Genomic DNA, 18,258 nt, shown 5'->3' on the forward strand with positions numbered 1-18,258 from the left:
TAGAAATATATAGCTGATAGTTCTGTTATTTTCTTCTCCTCAAAAGAAATAATAATTTGGTGAGTATTAATTGGACTAGAGGGTGGTTGATGAAGAAATTTGAAGTTTCCTTTTTAATCAAAGATTTTCACACAATTGATGGTGTTTATTGTTATGATTCTGGAGAGGAACTTGGTTGAAATACACTAAAACTTATGAGGAAACAAAGAAGTATAGAGAAGAAAAATGTGTGCCTGAATATTGTTTTGGAAAATGGGCAGAGAACATAATTGAATTTAACAGTAATTGTTAATGGAGGCTAATTGTAATTTTTTTTTGGTGCAAATTTATGCTTATCATTGAAAAATGGAGTTTTTTGTAAAAAAAGAAGAAGAGGCATGATTTCATTACCCCCTAAAATAAACAGTTGAATGGTCCTTGTTCACATTGTAGAAAATATTCTTTTTAGAAAATTATAAATATTATTTATGTTTGAAGGAGTAAAGGGGGAGATAATGGGGGTTGAGGTTGAGATGCAGGAGTCAGTTGAGGTTGTTATATGATAGTGAGGTCCTTTAATATTTGAGTTACGGGTTTTATCTCAGCAAATCATTTAGATTTTATGCAACCATACTCCAATCTTTTTTTTTTTGGTAGTGCAACCATACTCCAATCTATATTTGTTATAGTATTAGAAATCGTCCACGAATCAAATCTTCTCTGAATCGAAGTTCATTGTGAGTATCTAAGGTTTTTTTTCCTCTTATTCAAAGCTCCACCGTTAAGTCTTTTCTCGCTTTCCTTTAGGTAATGTTTTCAATTTCGTCCATACCGTCAACTTTTGTTAAAAACGCCAAAGTGTCTAACGGCGCATGACGTGACAATTGTTAACATGGTATTAGTGGCTTATGTGGCCTTCCACGATGCTGACACAATATTGAAGGTAATCCCCCCCACCCCCACCCCCCTTTATTGCCAAAATCCCCTTTGTTTTCATTTTAGTCCCTCTCTTTTAGGAGTGAGGTAGTTTGGTAATTTTAGAATAAAGGGTATTTTAGTAACTTTGGTGTGAAGAGTTATTTTAAAAGAACTAGTAGTAACTTGAGGTAATTATTTTATATGGTGATGTATGAGTAATTAGTAAGAGTTTTAAATGAAGTAATTGAGTAGCAACATTTTAATGAGTGTAAAGAGTTACTAGGCCCGTTAAGAATGAGGAAACCTAATCCATTTGTGAGACTATATAAGGATAACTCTTCTCTCAAAAAAAAAAAAAGAGAGAGATAATTCTAGTTGAGAATTAAGGTTGAACATTCATTTCATAAATTTCACAAAAGGTGGCTAGAGAGAGAATAGAGAGAAGAGGAAGAAACTCAAGTGGAGCAAGAGGGAGAGCAAGCTAGGAAAGCAAGGTAGAGGGGAAGATATAAGTTAAGCTTTTGGTTGATTGAGGTAAGGGGGAAAGATTGGATTCTCATAATAAGCTATAATCACTTTTCTAGTATTTGGGTCATGTTTGTTTTTGTTAATTTGTAAAATTGATGATTATGTGAGTTAATTTTCGTGCTTAGAATTAAGTGATAATTATGGGTATGACGAAAGTTGGAAAATTAAGTTGTTTATGTGCTTAAACTCATGTTTGGTAGTTTAGAATAAGTGAATTTAGCTTAATTATGTGAAAAACCATGAAGTTGTTGATGATTATTGCTCAAAACATGTTTTAATCACTTGTTGAATCATTGAGTATGTTTGAATGTTGATGAATTATGATATGTTGATGTTGGTTGTGAAATTTGACTTGAATTGTGAAGTTTTGTGGTTTATGTGAAAAACGGGTATGATTATGAAACTTGACTAATTGATGAAGTGAATCCATGTTTTGATGTGTTTTAAATGTTCCTTTTAATTGTATTAACTATGGGTGATGTTTATACAACGATTTTGGGCCAAATGAGATCAAAAATGGGATTTTGGGGAGGTTTTGGGAGGGTTTCCCGAAAGGAAACCCAAAATTTTGGGTTCCCATGAACATAGGGCTGGCTGGGCGAGCATATGTCTCGTTGTGGCGACCCGTGTAGAACAGCACGTGTTGTTCTGTGGGTTCCGGCCTTTCGGGGATGTTTCCGGACATCCATGAGTGTTTCTTATGTGATGTGTTGATGATGTTTTGATGAATATATGTATTGTAACCATGCTCACTTGAATTTGAATTGATTATGTTGATTTTGAGACGAACTTGGACTAGAAAACTTGACATGAACTTGGAATAATTGAAGTATGAATTTTCTCAAATGAAATAATGATGTTATGCTTTTTCTACTGTAATAAATGACATAAATGGAACATGTAGGATTGATAATGATGTATATGACCATGTAACTTTCTTTTGTGGAAAATGTGAAAATAGACAAACTTTAGGAAAATAGACGAACTTTAGTAAAATGATGAAATATGAATTTATAGCTTGCAAATGACTTTGGTTCATGATAGTATGTTGAAATAAGAATGAATCAATGATTAATGTGGGTATAATATGTTGGTTATCATGAAGTGAGTGACTGATCGTCTATAATGCAATTTGCGCTTTATGAAGTGATGTTGTTTCTTGGTTGTGATAAATGTTTGATGATAATTATGATGATGATTATTAATGATGATGAGTGCATACATGTAAAATGACGATGTTAATAATGATGCGTACATGTACGAAAAGTGACGATGTTAATGATGAATGGGTTTTGTATGAACGTATGCATTTGTTGAGTCATATGTTCATTTATTCATGAGTCTTTGTGTAAGATATTTCAATATTCAGTAACGGGATTAGGATACTCTGTATCTAGTGACGGGATTAGGTTACTCTGTATCTAGTGACGGGATTAGGATACTCTGTATCCAGGGACATGATTTAGAATACTTCGGTGTTCAGTGACTGGATTAGTACCAAATGCAAGCTCAAGCTAAAACTTCAATTTTTCACTCCCCTCTTTCCTGCCTAACTTGCTCTTCTCTTTTCTCCACTTGGTTTCTTCCTCTTCTCTCTTCTCTCTCAATTCTCCCTATTTTCTCTCTAGCCACCTCTTTTGTGTTGTTTATGAAATGAAAAACTCAACCCTAATTTCCACTAGAGTTATTCTTATATAGTCCAACTAATGGGTTATGTTATCTCATCTCATAACGGGCCTAGTAAGTAACTCTATCTCAATTCATTAAAAGCTACTGCACAATTTCTTCATTTAAACCTCTAACTAAATACTCCTACACCACCATCTAAAATAAGTATCTCAAGTTACTACTAACTTCACTAAAATAACTATTCACACCAAAGTTACTAATATACCCTTCATTCTACGATTACTAAAATACCCCTACTCACCAAATAACCAAAATATCATTAGTTCTGAAAATGACTAAAATACCCTTCCCGCCTAAAAAGTCACTAATCCCAACACAAACAAGAAATTATGCACACATAAACAATAAATAAAATAATCCTAACGAAAAGCGGGCTATTACACCTACTGCTGCTAATCATACTGAGGCACATGCGCCTCATGCTGATGTTGATACTGACGTTGTCCCCTCTGCATCATCAGTCCACTTGATCCTCATGCCCCTGTCTACGTCTAGTATGAAAAAATGTGCTTTTCAGCCCGTGCACTGTCGGTAGCGGTCTCCCTGCCTCCTCTAAGTCTTTACGGTCTATCAGATATATATACACAACATTTTTTAAAAGCAAAATCAATAAAAAATTTCATAGGGATGTTGTTGTTTACACCGATTTTTGGTATTGTAAACTTCATTATCCATCAATGGTGATAAATGTATTTTTAAAGGGGTTTGTTCAAGTCTCGCGGTTTATGACATTACTTTATGCATTCTTTAAGAACATTAATGTCAGAATTGGCTCCAAAATCTTTTAATTACAAGTTGTCTCATGACAATATGATAGAAAAAAATGCTCAAGTGAGCACTTTCAAAAGAAGAAGAAAGAAAAGAAAGATGAAAAAAATGCAAATTGCAAATGAAAAAGGAAAATAAAACAAGAACAATAATATTAAATTGCACGAATATAACTGGTGGTTTGAATCTGTCAATATTTTCATTCCTGAACCCGTTTGCTCTCGCGACATGTAGGTGTTACATAGTTTTCAAAAATCAAGAAACCAACCTGTGTTCTTATTACAAACTGACACACACACACACACACACACCCACACACACACACCCACACACACCTTGTAGGAAAAACTACCACTAAATCCAACTGTCTAGATTAAAAGTAGAAATAACTTTCATGCACTTCCACCTTGTTTGCTGCCACACAGTCCACTTGCAACTCCAAATTATTTCTCCTGGTCTTTGGTTGGAAACTATATGCATGCAACATATTATGTCACTTGGTCGAAATTGCGGTGTGTCGAAGTCTGTATGTTCTTGGTCGAAATTCCTTTGCACTTTGCAGCATGTCGAAATAACTCATTTGCCTTGTCGAAAATATAATCATGATTTCGACCAAATACTTTATTTTTGGTATTAACAGTTGTGTCATTTTGAACTATTCAACAACAACAGTTAAATTTCGGTATTGTCATTTCAATATCTAAACTATCACATTGCACTTAAAAAACAAACAAATTTTTATTGGGACATTTTATCAAATACCTAGAGGTCAACACAATTTCTAACAATTCCTAACTCTAATGGGAGAGAATTCGTATTTGGGAGTTTTGAAACAAAGTGACTTTCTGTTTCTGACTTTGCTGTTCTATAGCAGTACACAACGTGAGTTAAGTTACGTTGGATTTACAACCTGCGTACGTGAGTTAACTCGCATTGAAAGTTCCGAGCATAACTTAAGTCACACAAAGGTATTTTTGTCTTTTCAGTTGATAGTGAGGGTTCATTTTATAAGAAAAGAACAATGTTCTAACGGCTTCACAAGCTCCGTATGTCATTTTTTTTTTTTAGTAAAAGAGGGCTTACGCCTGCCCTTATGTCATTATTTTAATAAGCTATCAGTGTGATTCTCATGTGCAATAGCATATGTTTGTAACATTGTGATGATTATATAAAAAAAAACATTCCTTAAAAAAATATAAAAAAAGAAAAAAACTAAATTGTAAAATTATTATTTTTTTGGTCAAACATTATAAAATATTTAAAAGTATTAAATAAAAATTATCAAACGCAATGTTGATATCGAACAGGAAAGAACTTATTGAGATAGCTTATAACTTATTGAGCATAAGCATTTGTGTGAGGTGGTGTATATGCAAACGGGCCAAAATCCCATTTTCTTTGGCGGGAGACATGGAAGAAAATGACCGGGACGAAGAATCCGATTCTGATAATACAGCCACTATGACTATGACCACAATTTCTCAGCACAATTTCAACGACGACTCTGAAACTCTCACAATTTCCATTATCGAGGTCCTCAACTTCCACTTCCCAAATTCGCATTTTCTCACGCCGAAATCTGAAACTAACAAACACTCTGAATTTCCACACAGAATATGAGCGAGGATTACGGCTTATACGTATGGCCTTGTGCTGTAATTCTCAGCGAGTATATTTGGCAGCAAAAGCACCGATTCTCAGGAGTTAACGTTTTTGAGGTGTGTGCTTTTTTCGAAATTTTTGATTATTTGAAGTTCATTGTTCATGATTTGTATTTGTTTTCATATGTTGGTGTAGCTTGGTGCTGGAACTTGCTTACCTGGTTTGGTTGCGGCAAAAGTTGGTGCCAATGTCACTCTTACTGATGACTCCACCAGATTAGAGGTTTTCTTCCTGTTTATTTAGTAATATATTTTTTAAATTAGGAAGTGTTTGGAAAGTTTTAGAGGTTTGTTTAGTTTGTATAATCATCGGTATCTAAGATTTAAAGGATATGCAATGTCGGTGTAAATTAGTTTTGCACTGACATTCGATAAAAAAATCATTTTATCACACTACTATGTTCTTTTAGCTACATTTTAAAAGTGGTGTTATGATATGAGATATCAGTGTAAAACTACTTTACTACACTGACAGTGTGCTCATTAAACTCATGTTCTTGTATTTTGACAAATTTTAAAATCATGTGTTTGACATGTCCATAAGCTTTAGTAAGGGTTTTAATTAAGGTGTATGTTTACCAAACATGTACAGAGTGTTGCTTTGAATCCAACTGTTTTCTGGGATTGTCAATATGACGCACTGGTTTTAAAGGATTTAAAGGATATGCAATGTCGGTGCAACTATACATTAGTTTTACAAAGGTGTCCAGAGAAAATTCATTATTTTACCACATTACTCTATTCTTATAACTACATCTTAAAAGTGGTGATGTTTATGGCAATATAGAGCTATGAAACACCAGCACAGACATCAAACACGACGCTACACTGACACGTCGACACCAATAGTAATTTGAAAAAATGACATAATAGAATGTAATCATATGTGTCGGTGTCGGACACAGACATATGTTGGACACCGAAAACCCCCTTTAATAAGAAATTTCGGTGATACGCAGATATAGAGGGTTCGTATTGAATGTCAGATAAAACTACTTTACACCGTGAGCCCATTAACTCTAGTACTTATCTTTCGATTTTTTTATAAAATCTCATGTTTGGTATGTCCATAAGCTTTAATAAGAGTTTAATTAAGGTGTTTATGTTTACCAAAGGTGTACTAAGTGTTGCTTTGAATCCAACTGTTTTCTAGGTTTGTCAATATGACACAATGGTCTCCGATTTTCGTTAGTAGTATGTATCATTTGATTATTCGATGAGTAGATTCTGAAACTTGTAGATCTTTTAAATGACTGCTGCTGGTTCTGGACTTGCAGGTGCTTGATAACATGAGAAGAGTTTGCGACTTGAATAAACTTGAGTGCAATGTAAGATATCACTGTAATGAAGCCTGTTGGAAAAAATTTCCTTTTCATTATAATATTATAGTTAGATTAGCACTGTGTCTATATATCATGGATTTTCTGAAAAGTGATTATTAAACAATGATTAATGTTGAAGTTTTTATTTGTATCATGTTTGTTTGTGTTGTCTGAATGTATTGGCTTCTATTTGAAGGTGCTAGGACTGACATGGGGAGTTTGGGATTCATCCATATTTGATTTACGACCTACAATTATTCTAGGCGCTGATGTGTTGTATGACTCAAATGGTGAGAGAAAGACCTGTTTCAGGTCTTTGTTACCTTCCTTTTTGGATTTGTTGTACTAAATCATTCTTTCTTTTATATTATTTAGCTTTTGATGACCTCTTTGCCACTGTGACATTCCTGCTCCAAAATTCACCTGGATCAATTTTTATAACCTCATACCATAATAGAAGGTACTTTTCATTCTCAGTGATGCTCAAAACTTGTGAAACAATTTTGTCTTTACTTTTCATTCTGCATCTTATAAGGTTTTTTTCTTTCTTTCAATATTTTCTTAACTTAGCCATGTATGTAACCTTTTGCAGTGGGCATCACCTTATCGAGTTCTTGATGCGAAAATGGGGGTTGAAGTGTCTCAAGCTTCTTGATGGATTTTCTATCCTACCATCCTTCAAGGCTTCTCAGCTAAGTGGAAACATTCAATTGGTGGAGATAGCTCTAACGTCGAAAGATAATGCTTGAGGTACCTCCAAATTTTCTGATAAAATTTAGGAGTGTCTGTATTTTTAGGCGATGTTGCTGCTATCTATGTTTTTTTTTTGTATATCAAGCAATAAAATAGGACTTTGATTGTCTTAAAAGAATACCTCCTAAAGTGGATATCGTACTTCCATGCTATACATACATTTGATGAAGAAAAAACATACCTAATTCCTTTTTATTTCATCATTGCTTAATGTTAAAACATGGTAGCTAGCAACTACCAAGTAGCAAATGGGGCGGTTTGGCGCGCATTAAAGAGATTTCTAGCATTATTTATTTCAACTGCTTTAATAATTATATTTAGGCTTGATTTGATTTGCTCTTCGGAATCACTAGGTATTTTATTATACAGTAACTGAAAAGATGTTTACAATGTTGATATTTGCTGTGCTATCAAATGGTCATGCTTAAAACTCTTACGACTTTTTTGAATCGTTTTCAAATGTTGAGTTTTGCATTGGTTTTTTTAATGGAATTAATTTTTTTTTAATGGAGTTGAGTTTTGCATTGTTAACTGTTATCTCAAATCGTAGCCTACAGTAGTAAACATTTGTTGGCCATGTTTTTGACAAGACCAATATCTTACTTTTTCCCATGAAAAATTGAAAATCACCATTTTGAGAAGCAGGGCTTGTGGGCTGAACAAACCTTTTTTGACTTGTTATAAAACTGATATAAGAATACATATCTCTGCTTCTTCAAAAGAAAAAAGAATGCATATCTCTATAAATGAAAACACACAATATTATTACCATCTTCAAAATGCGATTCACCACTTTTCACACAATAGTTTGTCTGGAATATCATAATTAACTTCAACTAAATTAAGGCTTTCTAGTTGATCTTTCTGCAGTCCTTCCTAACTTCTTGCCCACCATTGATGCTACTCATTTTTATCATGGACTTGGCAAAAGCGTCAAAGAAAGCCTTTTGTGAGGCGGCAAACTTAGAAACCAATTGCTTGGTCTTTGGGCTGTCAAGCAAAGCCTGATCAGAAGAAAACAAGCCTTTTTGTTGGAGGATCAATTTGTAATAAGTATTATCGAAATTTGTTGCAGAAGGGTCCATAGTGGTGCCAGCATTTTTGGCCTTATTTTTCAACAGACAAATTGATTTTAGTTTTGCTGCAAACGATTGATGTAATGAAGGGTCCACGTCATGTGTAGCATTAAAGTTTTGGATTCTGTTCTGGAAAGATGAGCAGTGAGAGAAGCCTAAGGTATGCCCTCCTACATATGGGTCAAAACACGTTACTTTAAACTCCATTAAGATATAAATGAAAGCATGAAAAATGGTGAAGTTTTGAAGGTTTTTAACTTTAGGAATAGCTTACCTGACAGAGCTACCAAGTCTTCCACAGACAATGCTCTTTGTGAGAAGCTTTGCTGCAGCTGTGATATGTTGAATGTTGGTGCTGGTAATTGTCTTGTTTCACTGGCCTTAGATGTTCTTCCATCTTTTCTTCCTTTTGGAACATTCCATTTAGGTCCTCCAGACTGTAGAATATACATAGATGTACCATCAGTTATCAGTTAAAACTTACAAATACATGTTAACATATCTACATATTTCAATTCTAAAGTAAACAACATAACAGAGTCTCAATGAAAGAGAGCTTTGGTTCTTGGCTTTGTTTTATTACCAGATAAACTGCGTCCCTTGCTGCGAGGGCAAGAATATCAGCACAAGAAACTACACCAGGGCATTTAGCTTCTAATGCTTTCTTTGCTTCATCAATGACATAGAATGCATGCAATGAGATATTTGGCGGTCCATCCTTTTCTGCTTTGTTTTTTCCTTTCGAATTTAGCAGCACAGATGCATCACACCCCTTCAAAAGTATAGGAAAAAAACGACACATTCAAATGAATAATCAAATGTATAGATGGTTTGCGGGAAAAGGAAACAAGAAAAAAACAATGTCAAGAAGAAAGGAGTTCAATATAGCAATACTCGAACGAAGCAATCATGGAAGTGCATTCGGAGAAGTGCTGCTGGAACAGTTTTGTCCCTAGCAGTAGCATCCTTCACAGTCTTCAAAATAATATACTCCAGATCATGGCATGATTTATCATAGTAGTTTAAGCTGAGTGATTTTCCTGTAGAAACCACTGAAAAAATGATAATCAAATTCAAGAATGCAACCATGACAGCCATGTCAATTAAGAGTACTTTTATTATTTTTTAGCTGTTGCTATCTGTGGAAATCAAAGATGAGTTCAATGGGTTTTTAAAGGGGTAAAAGCTTAATTATTAGATGAGATAATGTGGCCCTAGATGACCAGTTCGTTAACTAGTATTGTCAATGAAGTAGTAATGTTTAAGCATTCTCATTACAAACAGACAATTCACTTTATGCTCCAAACTAAAGGAAGGTTCAATTGTTCTGGTGTACAATGTTTTTTTTTTTTTTTTTAAGCAGGGTGGAATTTAACGGTGTAGAGTTTGTTACACTCATTCAGAATAAATTAATTAGATTAGATTAGATTAAATACTCTAACTAAATCTAATGTTTTAGTAAAACAACAACTAAATCTAGTGCTAAGCAATGATTGCATGGTCTTCATGAGTACAATTAGAAAAGATCAATGCCCATGATATATCATTAGGATCCGTTGATTGTTACAGATCTTTTTGGCAGTGTCCTAGTGTGAGGAGTGAATTGTTTTAGTTTACTGTAAGTTTTTTTATTTTTTTTTTTATTTTTAAAGTTTGGGTAATAACATTTAGTTTTGACCGAAATTGAGGTTAGTGGCCACGTCCTATTTTATGGCTGCCTTTCATTAATCTTTTCAAAAGTTATTCTACTTTTTACATGGTGTTTTATATGTATCTTTTAACTTACTATTTCTGATCGTGTAGGAAAGTATTATTGTTATTTAACTTGTTTTTCCAAAGCTTATATTTATTATTTAAATTTTTGCAACCATTGTGAATGAAGTGGTGTGGGAGGGGAAGGTTTGAGAGAAGAGGAGGGAAAAGTACATTACATACTCACGTCTGAAGTACTGTAGTTTTGAGAGATGGGAAAAGAGCACCCTAACTATTTACTAGATACCACTCTCTCCGTTTCAAAATGAGTTCGTTTAAGATTTTTACACGTATATTCAAAAAATGTAATGATGGTGTCAAAATACATGACAATTTTATTAAACTAACATTATTTACTATTGATGTTATTGTTTTGAAAGTAGTGTACTCTAAATTAATTCCAGATTATAATTGGAAGTAAAATAATAATTATACATTATAAATTGTAAGTGACATTTATTTTAAAACCAATTTTTATTGCTAAAGTGATACTCGTATTTAAACGGAGGGAGTAGCAAAGAATGACGCTCATCAAATATGTAGGAGGAATGTATGAGGTGGTTAAGACCGAGCCATCGTGATTTTGTTTTGTTGCTGCCATTGCTTGCATTCCAAGTCTTTTTTATCATGTTAAGCATATGTTATATCAAAGCTTTAATTATTGCAGTTGTTTTTCTGTTGATGTAGGTTTCTAGTTAAAAGGAATCTAATTATTGAAATCCTACTTTATGTCTGAACACTTTGGTGATTTTACAAAAGGTATAGCATAATGAAAAAAATTTCTTCATCGTTTTAGTAGATGAAAAGTAGCTATCGAGTTAGTGCTGCTATTTGCAATCATGTGCTTTTTAGGTCCATTGGGCACTATTAGTTGACTTGTGAATTGAAAATGCAAACAGGTTAGTTGATTGTGTTTCTGAATATAATCGATTAAGATCAGAGAGATGATTATTGGACATCACAATTTTGATGTCAAATATGATTATTCTTTTAAATCTAATGTACTTTTTTATGTGTGTAATTAATAGAGGTAAACACATTCAATTTATGTATTTTGATGTTTAAATAAAACACAAATGCTTGTTTATTGGACTAAAATAGTTCCTAAACTATCTTCAATCCATCAACTTAGTCCTTAAATCATTATTGCTCTCTCTTATTTTGAAAGCAATTGAGAGACTAATAATATTTCTATAGTCTTAGGGTTCAAATTGGTGAGAGATTATAGTATTGACGGTTTTTTCAACAAATAAATTATGAGATCCAAATATAATAGAGATCTTAAGAATCCAAAGACAAATTATGTGGTATACAACTATGCTGATGTGCTTTTAAATTATTTACAAACTCTATCAAATCAATGCTATCAAGACTCCAGAAAAAAATGTATAGTAATAATGCTTCTCTCTCGTGTATTCTGAAAAAAATTGCACTAATCTAAATAATACAACACTCAACAACTAAATCTATGCTAAAAAATTTGCTAAAAGCAGGATAATTGCCACCGTAAATGCTAATGCAGGTTCTTTCTTAAATGAGTGACTAGATGGAAGTCTTTGAGGACCATTTGAAGGGGTAGATTGTATTTCAGGATTCACCGCCATAGCAGGAGACACAGCTGGGGCGTGCGATCGGTTAACAGGTAAACTCGAGAGTTCATCATCATAACCTGATAATAACATAACATAATTTCTCATTAACAATAACTAATGGAGAATTAAAGGAAGCTATATATTTTGAAGTACAAAGGGTGAATTGTACTCACAGTTAGATTCCTTCCAACCTAGAGTCATGTTCTCGCGATCAAAAACTATCCGGTAGCCAGTCATGAAGTTTTCTGCATGAAAATAAATACAAGATCAATGCTGCAATTATGACGCTCTTCATCACAAAATCAAACACATACTTATTAAAAGCTTCAATTCAATTTTTACTCACGTCCAATGATATTCACATTGTTGCTTTTCAAAACAGCCAAACAAAGAACATTGTTAACACCCTGGAATGAATACCACAAGAATCATTTATAAGGTTAAGAGAAATGAAAAACATTAGTTATCAAATTCATGAACCAAAAAGTTATATCACCCTGCCACTTGTTATTATCGGCTCCATGACAAAATAATTGTCTCCACCTTTCATCGTCAAGTTAATATTGGGAACTTCAATTGTCTGGTTTGTTCTGCAAACAAAGTTGAAATCTTAACTAATTTGCAGCTGATACACTTTACAGTTGGTAGAATAAGAAAAGATAATTACAGAGTGTATGATACACTTTACATAGTGATCGTAGATAAACTAACAAATCTTAACTAATGTGCAACTAATACTATCCAACTTGTAACTAACTTAACAACTTCAATTATATCGAACATATCTCCAACTATATCCAACAATCAGTGCTTGGTGATTAATTTGAAATTAAAAAGAAAAGAAATCTCTCAAGCTATAAACTATAATCACCTTAAGTCATAGCAGTACTCAAAGGGAAGATCATCAGAATCAGAAAATGAATGCCTTTGTAGTTTAATTTTTGAATCAAACTGCAAAAACAATGGAATAATTAATTAATAAGAACTCAAGTGGAATGGAATGATACTCCAGTTACATATTTAAAAATTATAATTAATTAATAACTTACACTTTGAGTAATTTGCTTATAAGCCGGGTTGTTTAAGTATGTAAATGAGGTACCAGTATCGAATATTGCATTGAACTCCAGATCAGCGGAATTTCCTCCCACAATAATTTGGGTGACAGTGATGTTGTAAGTTGAACTGCAAACAAAGTGATCATGTTAAAACTTCAAATACACAGTGCTTCTAATATAAACCTTTCAGAAAGATAGTTTAAAGATAGACCTTTGAGGTTAATTTGGGCAGGTTAATAAATTTTTTTTACTTAAGAAACCTTAACATTATCCAAGCTGCTAAAAACATATATGAAATCTAAGATATATAAATATACAATAACCACTTACTGCGACGGCCTAATATTGAATGGTGTTTTTCCTTGGTCCAAGCTACTATTATTATCCCCAAATGTGATTCTTCCCAAACCATCATCACCAAAACACATTGAAAAAGAATTTGAAGTTAGCCCTTGTTTGGCTAAGATACTTGGAACAGATACATCACTCATTCCTAGTCCAAACAGACCATTTGGAGCTGCCCCATCCAGAAAAGCCCCTGTTTGAACTTGCCCACAACTGCAACACATTCAATGACAAATACAACTGTTAAAAATGCCAAAAAAAGCAAGTCCAAAAAAATATTGTATAGTTAAATTGGTGATGAAAATTTAGAGAAAAAATACGACATTCTATAATTTCGTTACTAAACATTTTTTTTTTGGACACGAATTCCATTACTAAACTTAGCGAGGAATAAGCAAACTGAGTAAGATGTTAAAAAGTTACCCAAAAGTAATTAGTGGGTTAGCATGTTGAGTTTGATCATCATTATCTGTAATTAGGTGCAACACATCCTCTACCAAGAAACCAGTAGTTGAAGTATTTTCTGATAGATATTCAACTTGATATGGACAAGTGCCACCAGATGAAGAAGAGCACTGTGTCTTCTGCTCACATAAGCTGCTATTGCAGGCAACATTTTTGCTAGTGGATGATTCTTTGTTATCATAGATATTAAAAGCAATTTTCTGTAAGTAATAAAGAAAGTGTCATTAAATTCAAATAGTAGAGAGATAATATAATTATAGTAGTACAAGATTAAACTATAGTATGGTTTTGATACTTTTTTTTTGGCACACAACAAAGGACCTTCCGACATCTTAATACCCCTACTTAGGTCACAAGCTTGCGTTACCAATCTCTGCAGTATAGTTTTGATACATATATAGTATGATTTTGATAAATGCAATTTAGTGTACCTGTCCTGTTGATAGCTCTATACCATGGACACATTTGGTACAATTGCAAGGGAGCCAGAACAAGTCACTCCCAGTATCTAATGCAACAAGATACGATGAAGCTGGTGTTCCAACAGAAACATTGGCAAAATGCAAACTGAAATACAAACCAAGAGGAAAAAATAAGCAATGAATAATCACTCTACATATATACATTATTATTATCCACATCAAGAATGCATAACAAAAAGGCAAAACCCATCAAGTATTTTTAGATTCATATTGAATTTAGAAAAATAAAAGATACATGACACACATGATTTTCCATGACCTTCATCCACATCAAGAATGCATAACAAAAAGGCAAAACCCATCAAGTATTTTTAGATTCATATTGAATTTAGAAAAATAAAAGATACATGACACACATGATTTTCCATGACCCAAAAAATGAAAAGAATAATTAAGGGAGCTGTCTAATATTTACCTCCCATTAAAAAAAAAAATGAATTTTGAGTCAAAGAAAAAACACTAAATTGAAATTTTAAACTAATAAAAAAGGGAAAAAATGTAATATTTCAGTAAATTTTACTAAAAAATTGTAAGAGTTCACATTTAGATTCTTTTTTGGAAGGTCCATATCAGATTTTTTTTTAGATAGAAAATGATAGTAGTCATTGAAAAATCACATATAAATGAATGAATTACTAAATAACAATTGTCATTGAAAATCACACACACAAATGGAGGAGTTGGGTTCGAACCAAGTGTTCAAACATAGCAATTTCAGCATTTTTGCTGATTGAGCTAAGACTTATGGATTATTTTTTATTCTTTACAAATTTCAGAAACTATAGATATTAATTTTTTTTTTTTACAGAAGAAAAATATATTTGTACAAAGAGAAATATATTTGTACAAACATTAATCTCTTAAATTTAGGCATTATACAATGAGAAATAATATTTGTACAACCATTTTATGATAAATTTTTCTCTCATACTTACATCATGTTTTACTTTAACTCTCTAATATTTTGATTTTCGTGTCAATACTTACTTTTTCTTTGTAAATCTAAGGTTGTCTTATAAGTTGTCAAATAACACAACTCCTGTACAATTTAGTGTAGTATATGAATGAAATAAATAAAATTTTAAAATAATTATTTTGACAAAATATTCTTCAATCAAATTAGTCCTTTTAAATATTCAATTCCAAAAATTATCTAAAATGGAAAAGAAATAATGTAATTAAAGGCTAAAGATTTGGTCTCTAAATCACATAAAGAATTCAAATACTCTCTCTCTCTCCCAATCTTTTTCTTTCTAAAAAGAAGTATCCCGTGTGATTCTATGAACTTTATTCATGTACCAAACACAAACATATGTGGTTGCTATGTCATAGAACATCATAAATAAAATATATGAACCAGAAAAAAGATGAAATTAAAATATAACAAAAAATTAAGTAGTGGTTGAAAAAACACTTACTATCCAAACAAACTAATCTGGTACGTGGTGTTATCTGGAGAAAACGTAAGAAGCTTCTGATCAACATCACCACCGTCAGCAAGACGCCGACCCCGAAAAACACGGTCTCTGTGGGCCATAGCAACATAGTATTCACGACTTCCCTTGTCAGGAACGTTCTCAATACCCAAAATACCCTTCACCGGATCAGAAAACCGATGGTGGATATCAAAACCGAATGAACTAGAACCATGGCACCTATGTGATTGTGAAATTAAACATAGTATTAACGTTAATAACACTGAAACATATAAAGAATTATGGGTTTCGTAGGAGATAGAAAGAAAAGCCATGATGAATGAATATGATGAGTTGAATTTGAGTTAGCTATAGTATCGTGTGATATGAAAAAATTTCGGAAAATATATATGGTTGAGTCAATAACACTAATAACGTAGTTATGTTTTATATGCGTGTGAAGTAAATGTCAATGGCAGAGTCAAGAAGCGTGTAATAAGAAAGTTCCTTGTCCCTAAAAAAAAAAAAAAGTTCCTTGTGTATCATGAAACATAAGGATTTGGATTCTATATAGTCGCCATTTAAAGTCAGTCTTTACTAGTCATTTGATCAAGATCAGACAGTTCAAATAAATTTAATATTTTACGTTTTTTTTGTTGAGACCATCGGATGCATAAAAACAAGAAATTCTCGATTGCATGAATCCAAATTCCAACTAAATAGCATAAAATAAAAATTATTTTTGAAGTCTTAATTTATTAAAATTACTACTATTACAAGTTTTTCTTAATTTGTGATGAATTGTTTTTTCCCCTTATCCTCCAATTTCAAAAGGAAAGGTCCTGGGTTTTTCTGAATTTGACCGATCTAGTGATAAGTAAATAATAAAATATTATTTTAAGTAGAATTTAAACACTAATTCTTCTTTAACCGGGGTCGGTAACAACAAATAATTCAATTAAAGTTCTTCTAAAATGAATAAGTTGATGTTACAAGTATATGTATATACATAAAGAATCATACACGTTTATCGCTTTATTAACCATTTCATTTTGAAGAGTCATATCCATTGATTACTATTGAACCACTTGGTTAATCTGTTATGAATTGTTGTCTAGAAGCACTGTGCATTGGAAGAGAAGATAGCTTATGATTTGGTTTAAGATTCACAAGTTTTTTCTAAGGAAAAGTCAAAGTCGTCTTATTTATTTCTCATCCGCGACCGGCGTTGATTTTACATTAGCAAAAGGTTGGTGCCAAATATATGGGTGTTCAATTCATATATGAACCCCCTGTTGAAAACTTATTTTGTTTAATTACTTAGTTTATGTATTTATTTATTTAATTTATGAAGTTTTTTTTATTTAATTAATAAAGTTGGTGAACAAAGAACGTTTTGCTGATGAAAATCAGTATTTTAGCGGTGAGGAAGCCAACTGCACCCGGTTGAACTTTAACCTTTTCCTAGAATTTTATTTATTATTTTTGTTGTGATAATGATGGATGTTGTTATGTGCCATTTAACATTTCTACGTAGGTGATGTAGTTGCAAATTCCGATTTGAGTTGATGTCTCTGTTCCTAATCATGCACTATTAAAATTTCTTCGAAGGTTCACCATTGAACATTTTTTTGAACAAAGGTTCACCATTGAACATAACTTAATTCAAAAGGTATATGTTTCACTCTTACTCAAATATTTTTGTACATACAAACATATTATAACATCCTATAATTTGAGTAAAAAATATAATACTATAATAAAATAATATATAGTTCTTTTTAGAGCAATGTTATATATCAAGAAAGATTTTATCAAGAAATTGTTCCGAAATTAATGTTAGCCAATAAAATCCCAGCCTTGCCGGAAATCATGGGATGGTGGGTGTTATGTATTTTTTTTTATGAAACTTTAATAGATAAGATTGAAATCTAAGGGTGATTATTCTGTCTTGTCATTCTTGAATTCATCAAGAAAATTCTTTCTTGATATCTAGCATTTTCCTTCTTTTTTATAACAAATCATGTTTTTTGTGTGTTTATAATGGAAATAAAATCATGTATGTTCATATGGAAGTAAATTTGATGTATTCAAACGATATCAAGGAGCAATTGGTCGATTTGTGCACTGGCCACCAACGATCTCCCAAAATAAAATTTCTACATAAAGCAATGAAAAATTATTCTTGTATGGTCGCACGATCGAATATATAGTAAGAAAAAATGATATATGATGTTTAGGTAAACACGTAAAGAGTTATTTTTCTATTAAAAAAAGATAATTTTACATTTTGAAGATATGCATCTTTTGTGTATTTGTGTATATGTCTAAACAATATATATTTAATCTTGCGATCATACAAGATTTTCACATCAACTAAACATGAAGAAAAAAAGTAATTCTTTCAAAATAAAACGAAGAAAAAAAATGAAATGGAAGACTATAAGCATTTGGA

The 18,258-nt window shown here is 32.3% G+C and overlaps 3 protein-coding genes across 3 annotated transcripts; 1 reads left to right on the top strand and 2 right to left on the bottom strand.

Moving 5' to 3' along the window:
- Positions 1-5,174: 5,174 nt before the first annotated feature.
- Positions 5,175-8,830, top strand: LOC146920198 (Putative methyltransferase family protein). Its single transcript, XM_085713626.1, has 8 exons — positions 5,175-5,415; positions 5,496-5,600; positions 5,680-5,766; positions 6,821-6,871; positions 7,062-7,155; positions 7,241-7,325; positions 7,458-7,615; positions 8,489-8,830. The coding sequence occupies exons 1-7, from the start codon at positions 5,293-5,295 to the stop codon at positions 7,612-7,614; spliced, it is 702 nt and encodes a 233-aa protein (XP_085569752.1). The 5' UTR covers positions 5,175-5,292; the 3' UTR covers position 7,615; positions 8,489-8,830.
- On the bottom strand, positions 8,267-9,837 carry LOC146920199 (peroxidase 64-like). Its single transcript, XM_085713625.1, has 4 exons — positions 9,589-9,837; positions 9,278-9,466; positions 8,969-9,131; positions 8,267-8,864 (listed from the first exon to the last, which is right to left on the bottom strand). Exons 1-4 carry the CDS (start codon positions 9,790-9,792, stop codon positions 8,470-8,472), a joined length of 951 nt encoding a protein of 316 aa, XP_085569751.1. The 5' UTR covers positions 9,793-9,837; the 3' UTR covers positions 8,267-8,469.
- A 1,704-nt stretch (positions 9,838-11,541) lies between these two features.
- LOC146920200 (Eukaryotic aspartyl protease family protein) lies at positions 11,542-16,224 on the bottom strand. Its single transcript, XM_085713627.1, has 10 exons — positions 15,807-16,224; positions 14,338-14,473; positions 13,865-14,106; positions 13,427-13,654; positions 13,088-13,223; positions 12,910-12,989; positions 12,535-12,628; positions 12,385-12,445; positions 12,212-12,283; positions 11,542-12,115 (listed from the first exon to the last, which is right to left on the bottom strand). Exons 1-10 carry the CDS (start codon positions 16,136-16,138, stop codon positions 11,913-11,915), a joined length of 1,584 nt encoding a protein of 527 aa, XP_085569753.1. The 5' UTR covers positions 16,139-16,224; the 3' UTR covers positions 11,542-11,912.
- Positions 16,225-18,258: the final 2,034 nt, after the last annotated feature.

This window comes from Medicago sativa, chromosome 5 (genome assembly GCF_051527215.1).
Source record: "Medicago sativa cultivar Bolivia chromosome 5, Bolivia_mono, whole genome shotgun sequence".
NCBI lineage: Eukaryota > Viridiplantae > Streptophyta > Magnoliopsida > Fabales > Fabaceae > Medicago > Medicago sativa.

Excerpts from the sequence above, each read along its gene's own strand:
- LOC146920199 (XM_085713625.1), bottom strand. The coding sequence starts at position 9,792 with ATGGCTGTCATGGTTGCATTCTTGAATTTGATTATCATTTTTTCAGTG. Across the intron at positions 9,132-9,277 it reads CAAGGGACGCAGTTTATCTG|TCTGGAGGACCTAAATGGAA; the intron begins GTAATAAAACAA and ends TATATTCTACAG. Across the intron at positions 8,865-8,968 it reads AGACTTGGTAGCTCTGTCAG|GAGGGCATACCTTAGGCTTC; the intron begins GTAAGCTATTCC and ends ACCCATATGTAG.
- LOC146920200 (XM_085713627.1), bottom strand. The coding sequence starts at position 16,138 with ATGGCTTTTCTTTCTATCTCCTACGAAACCCATAATTCTTTATATGTT. Across the intron at positions 14,474-15,806 it reads CAGATTAGTTTGTTTGGATA|TTTGCATTTTGCCAATGTTT; the intron begins GTAAGTGTTTTT and ends TTTGTATTTCAG. Across the intron at positions 12,116-12,211 it reads AGGTTGGAAGGAATCTAACT|GTTATGATGATGAACTCTCG; the intron begins GTGAGTACAATT and ends TGTTATTATCAG.
- LOC146920198 (XM_085713626.1), top strand. The coding sequence starts at position 5,293 with ATGGAAGAAAATGACCGGGACGAAGAATCCGATTCTGATAATACAGCC. Across the intron at positions 5,767-6,820 it reads ATGACTCCACCAGATTAGAG|GTGCTTGATAACATGAGAAG; the intron begins GTTTTCTTCCTG and ends CTGGACTTGCAG. Across the intron at positions 7,326-7,457 it reads ACCTCATACCATAATAGAAG|TGGGCATCACCTTATCGAGT; the intron begins GTACTTTTCATT and ends AACCTTTTGCAG.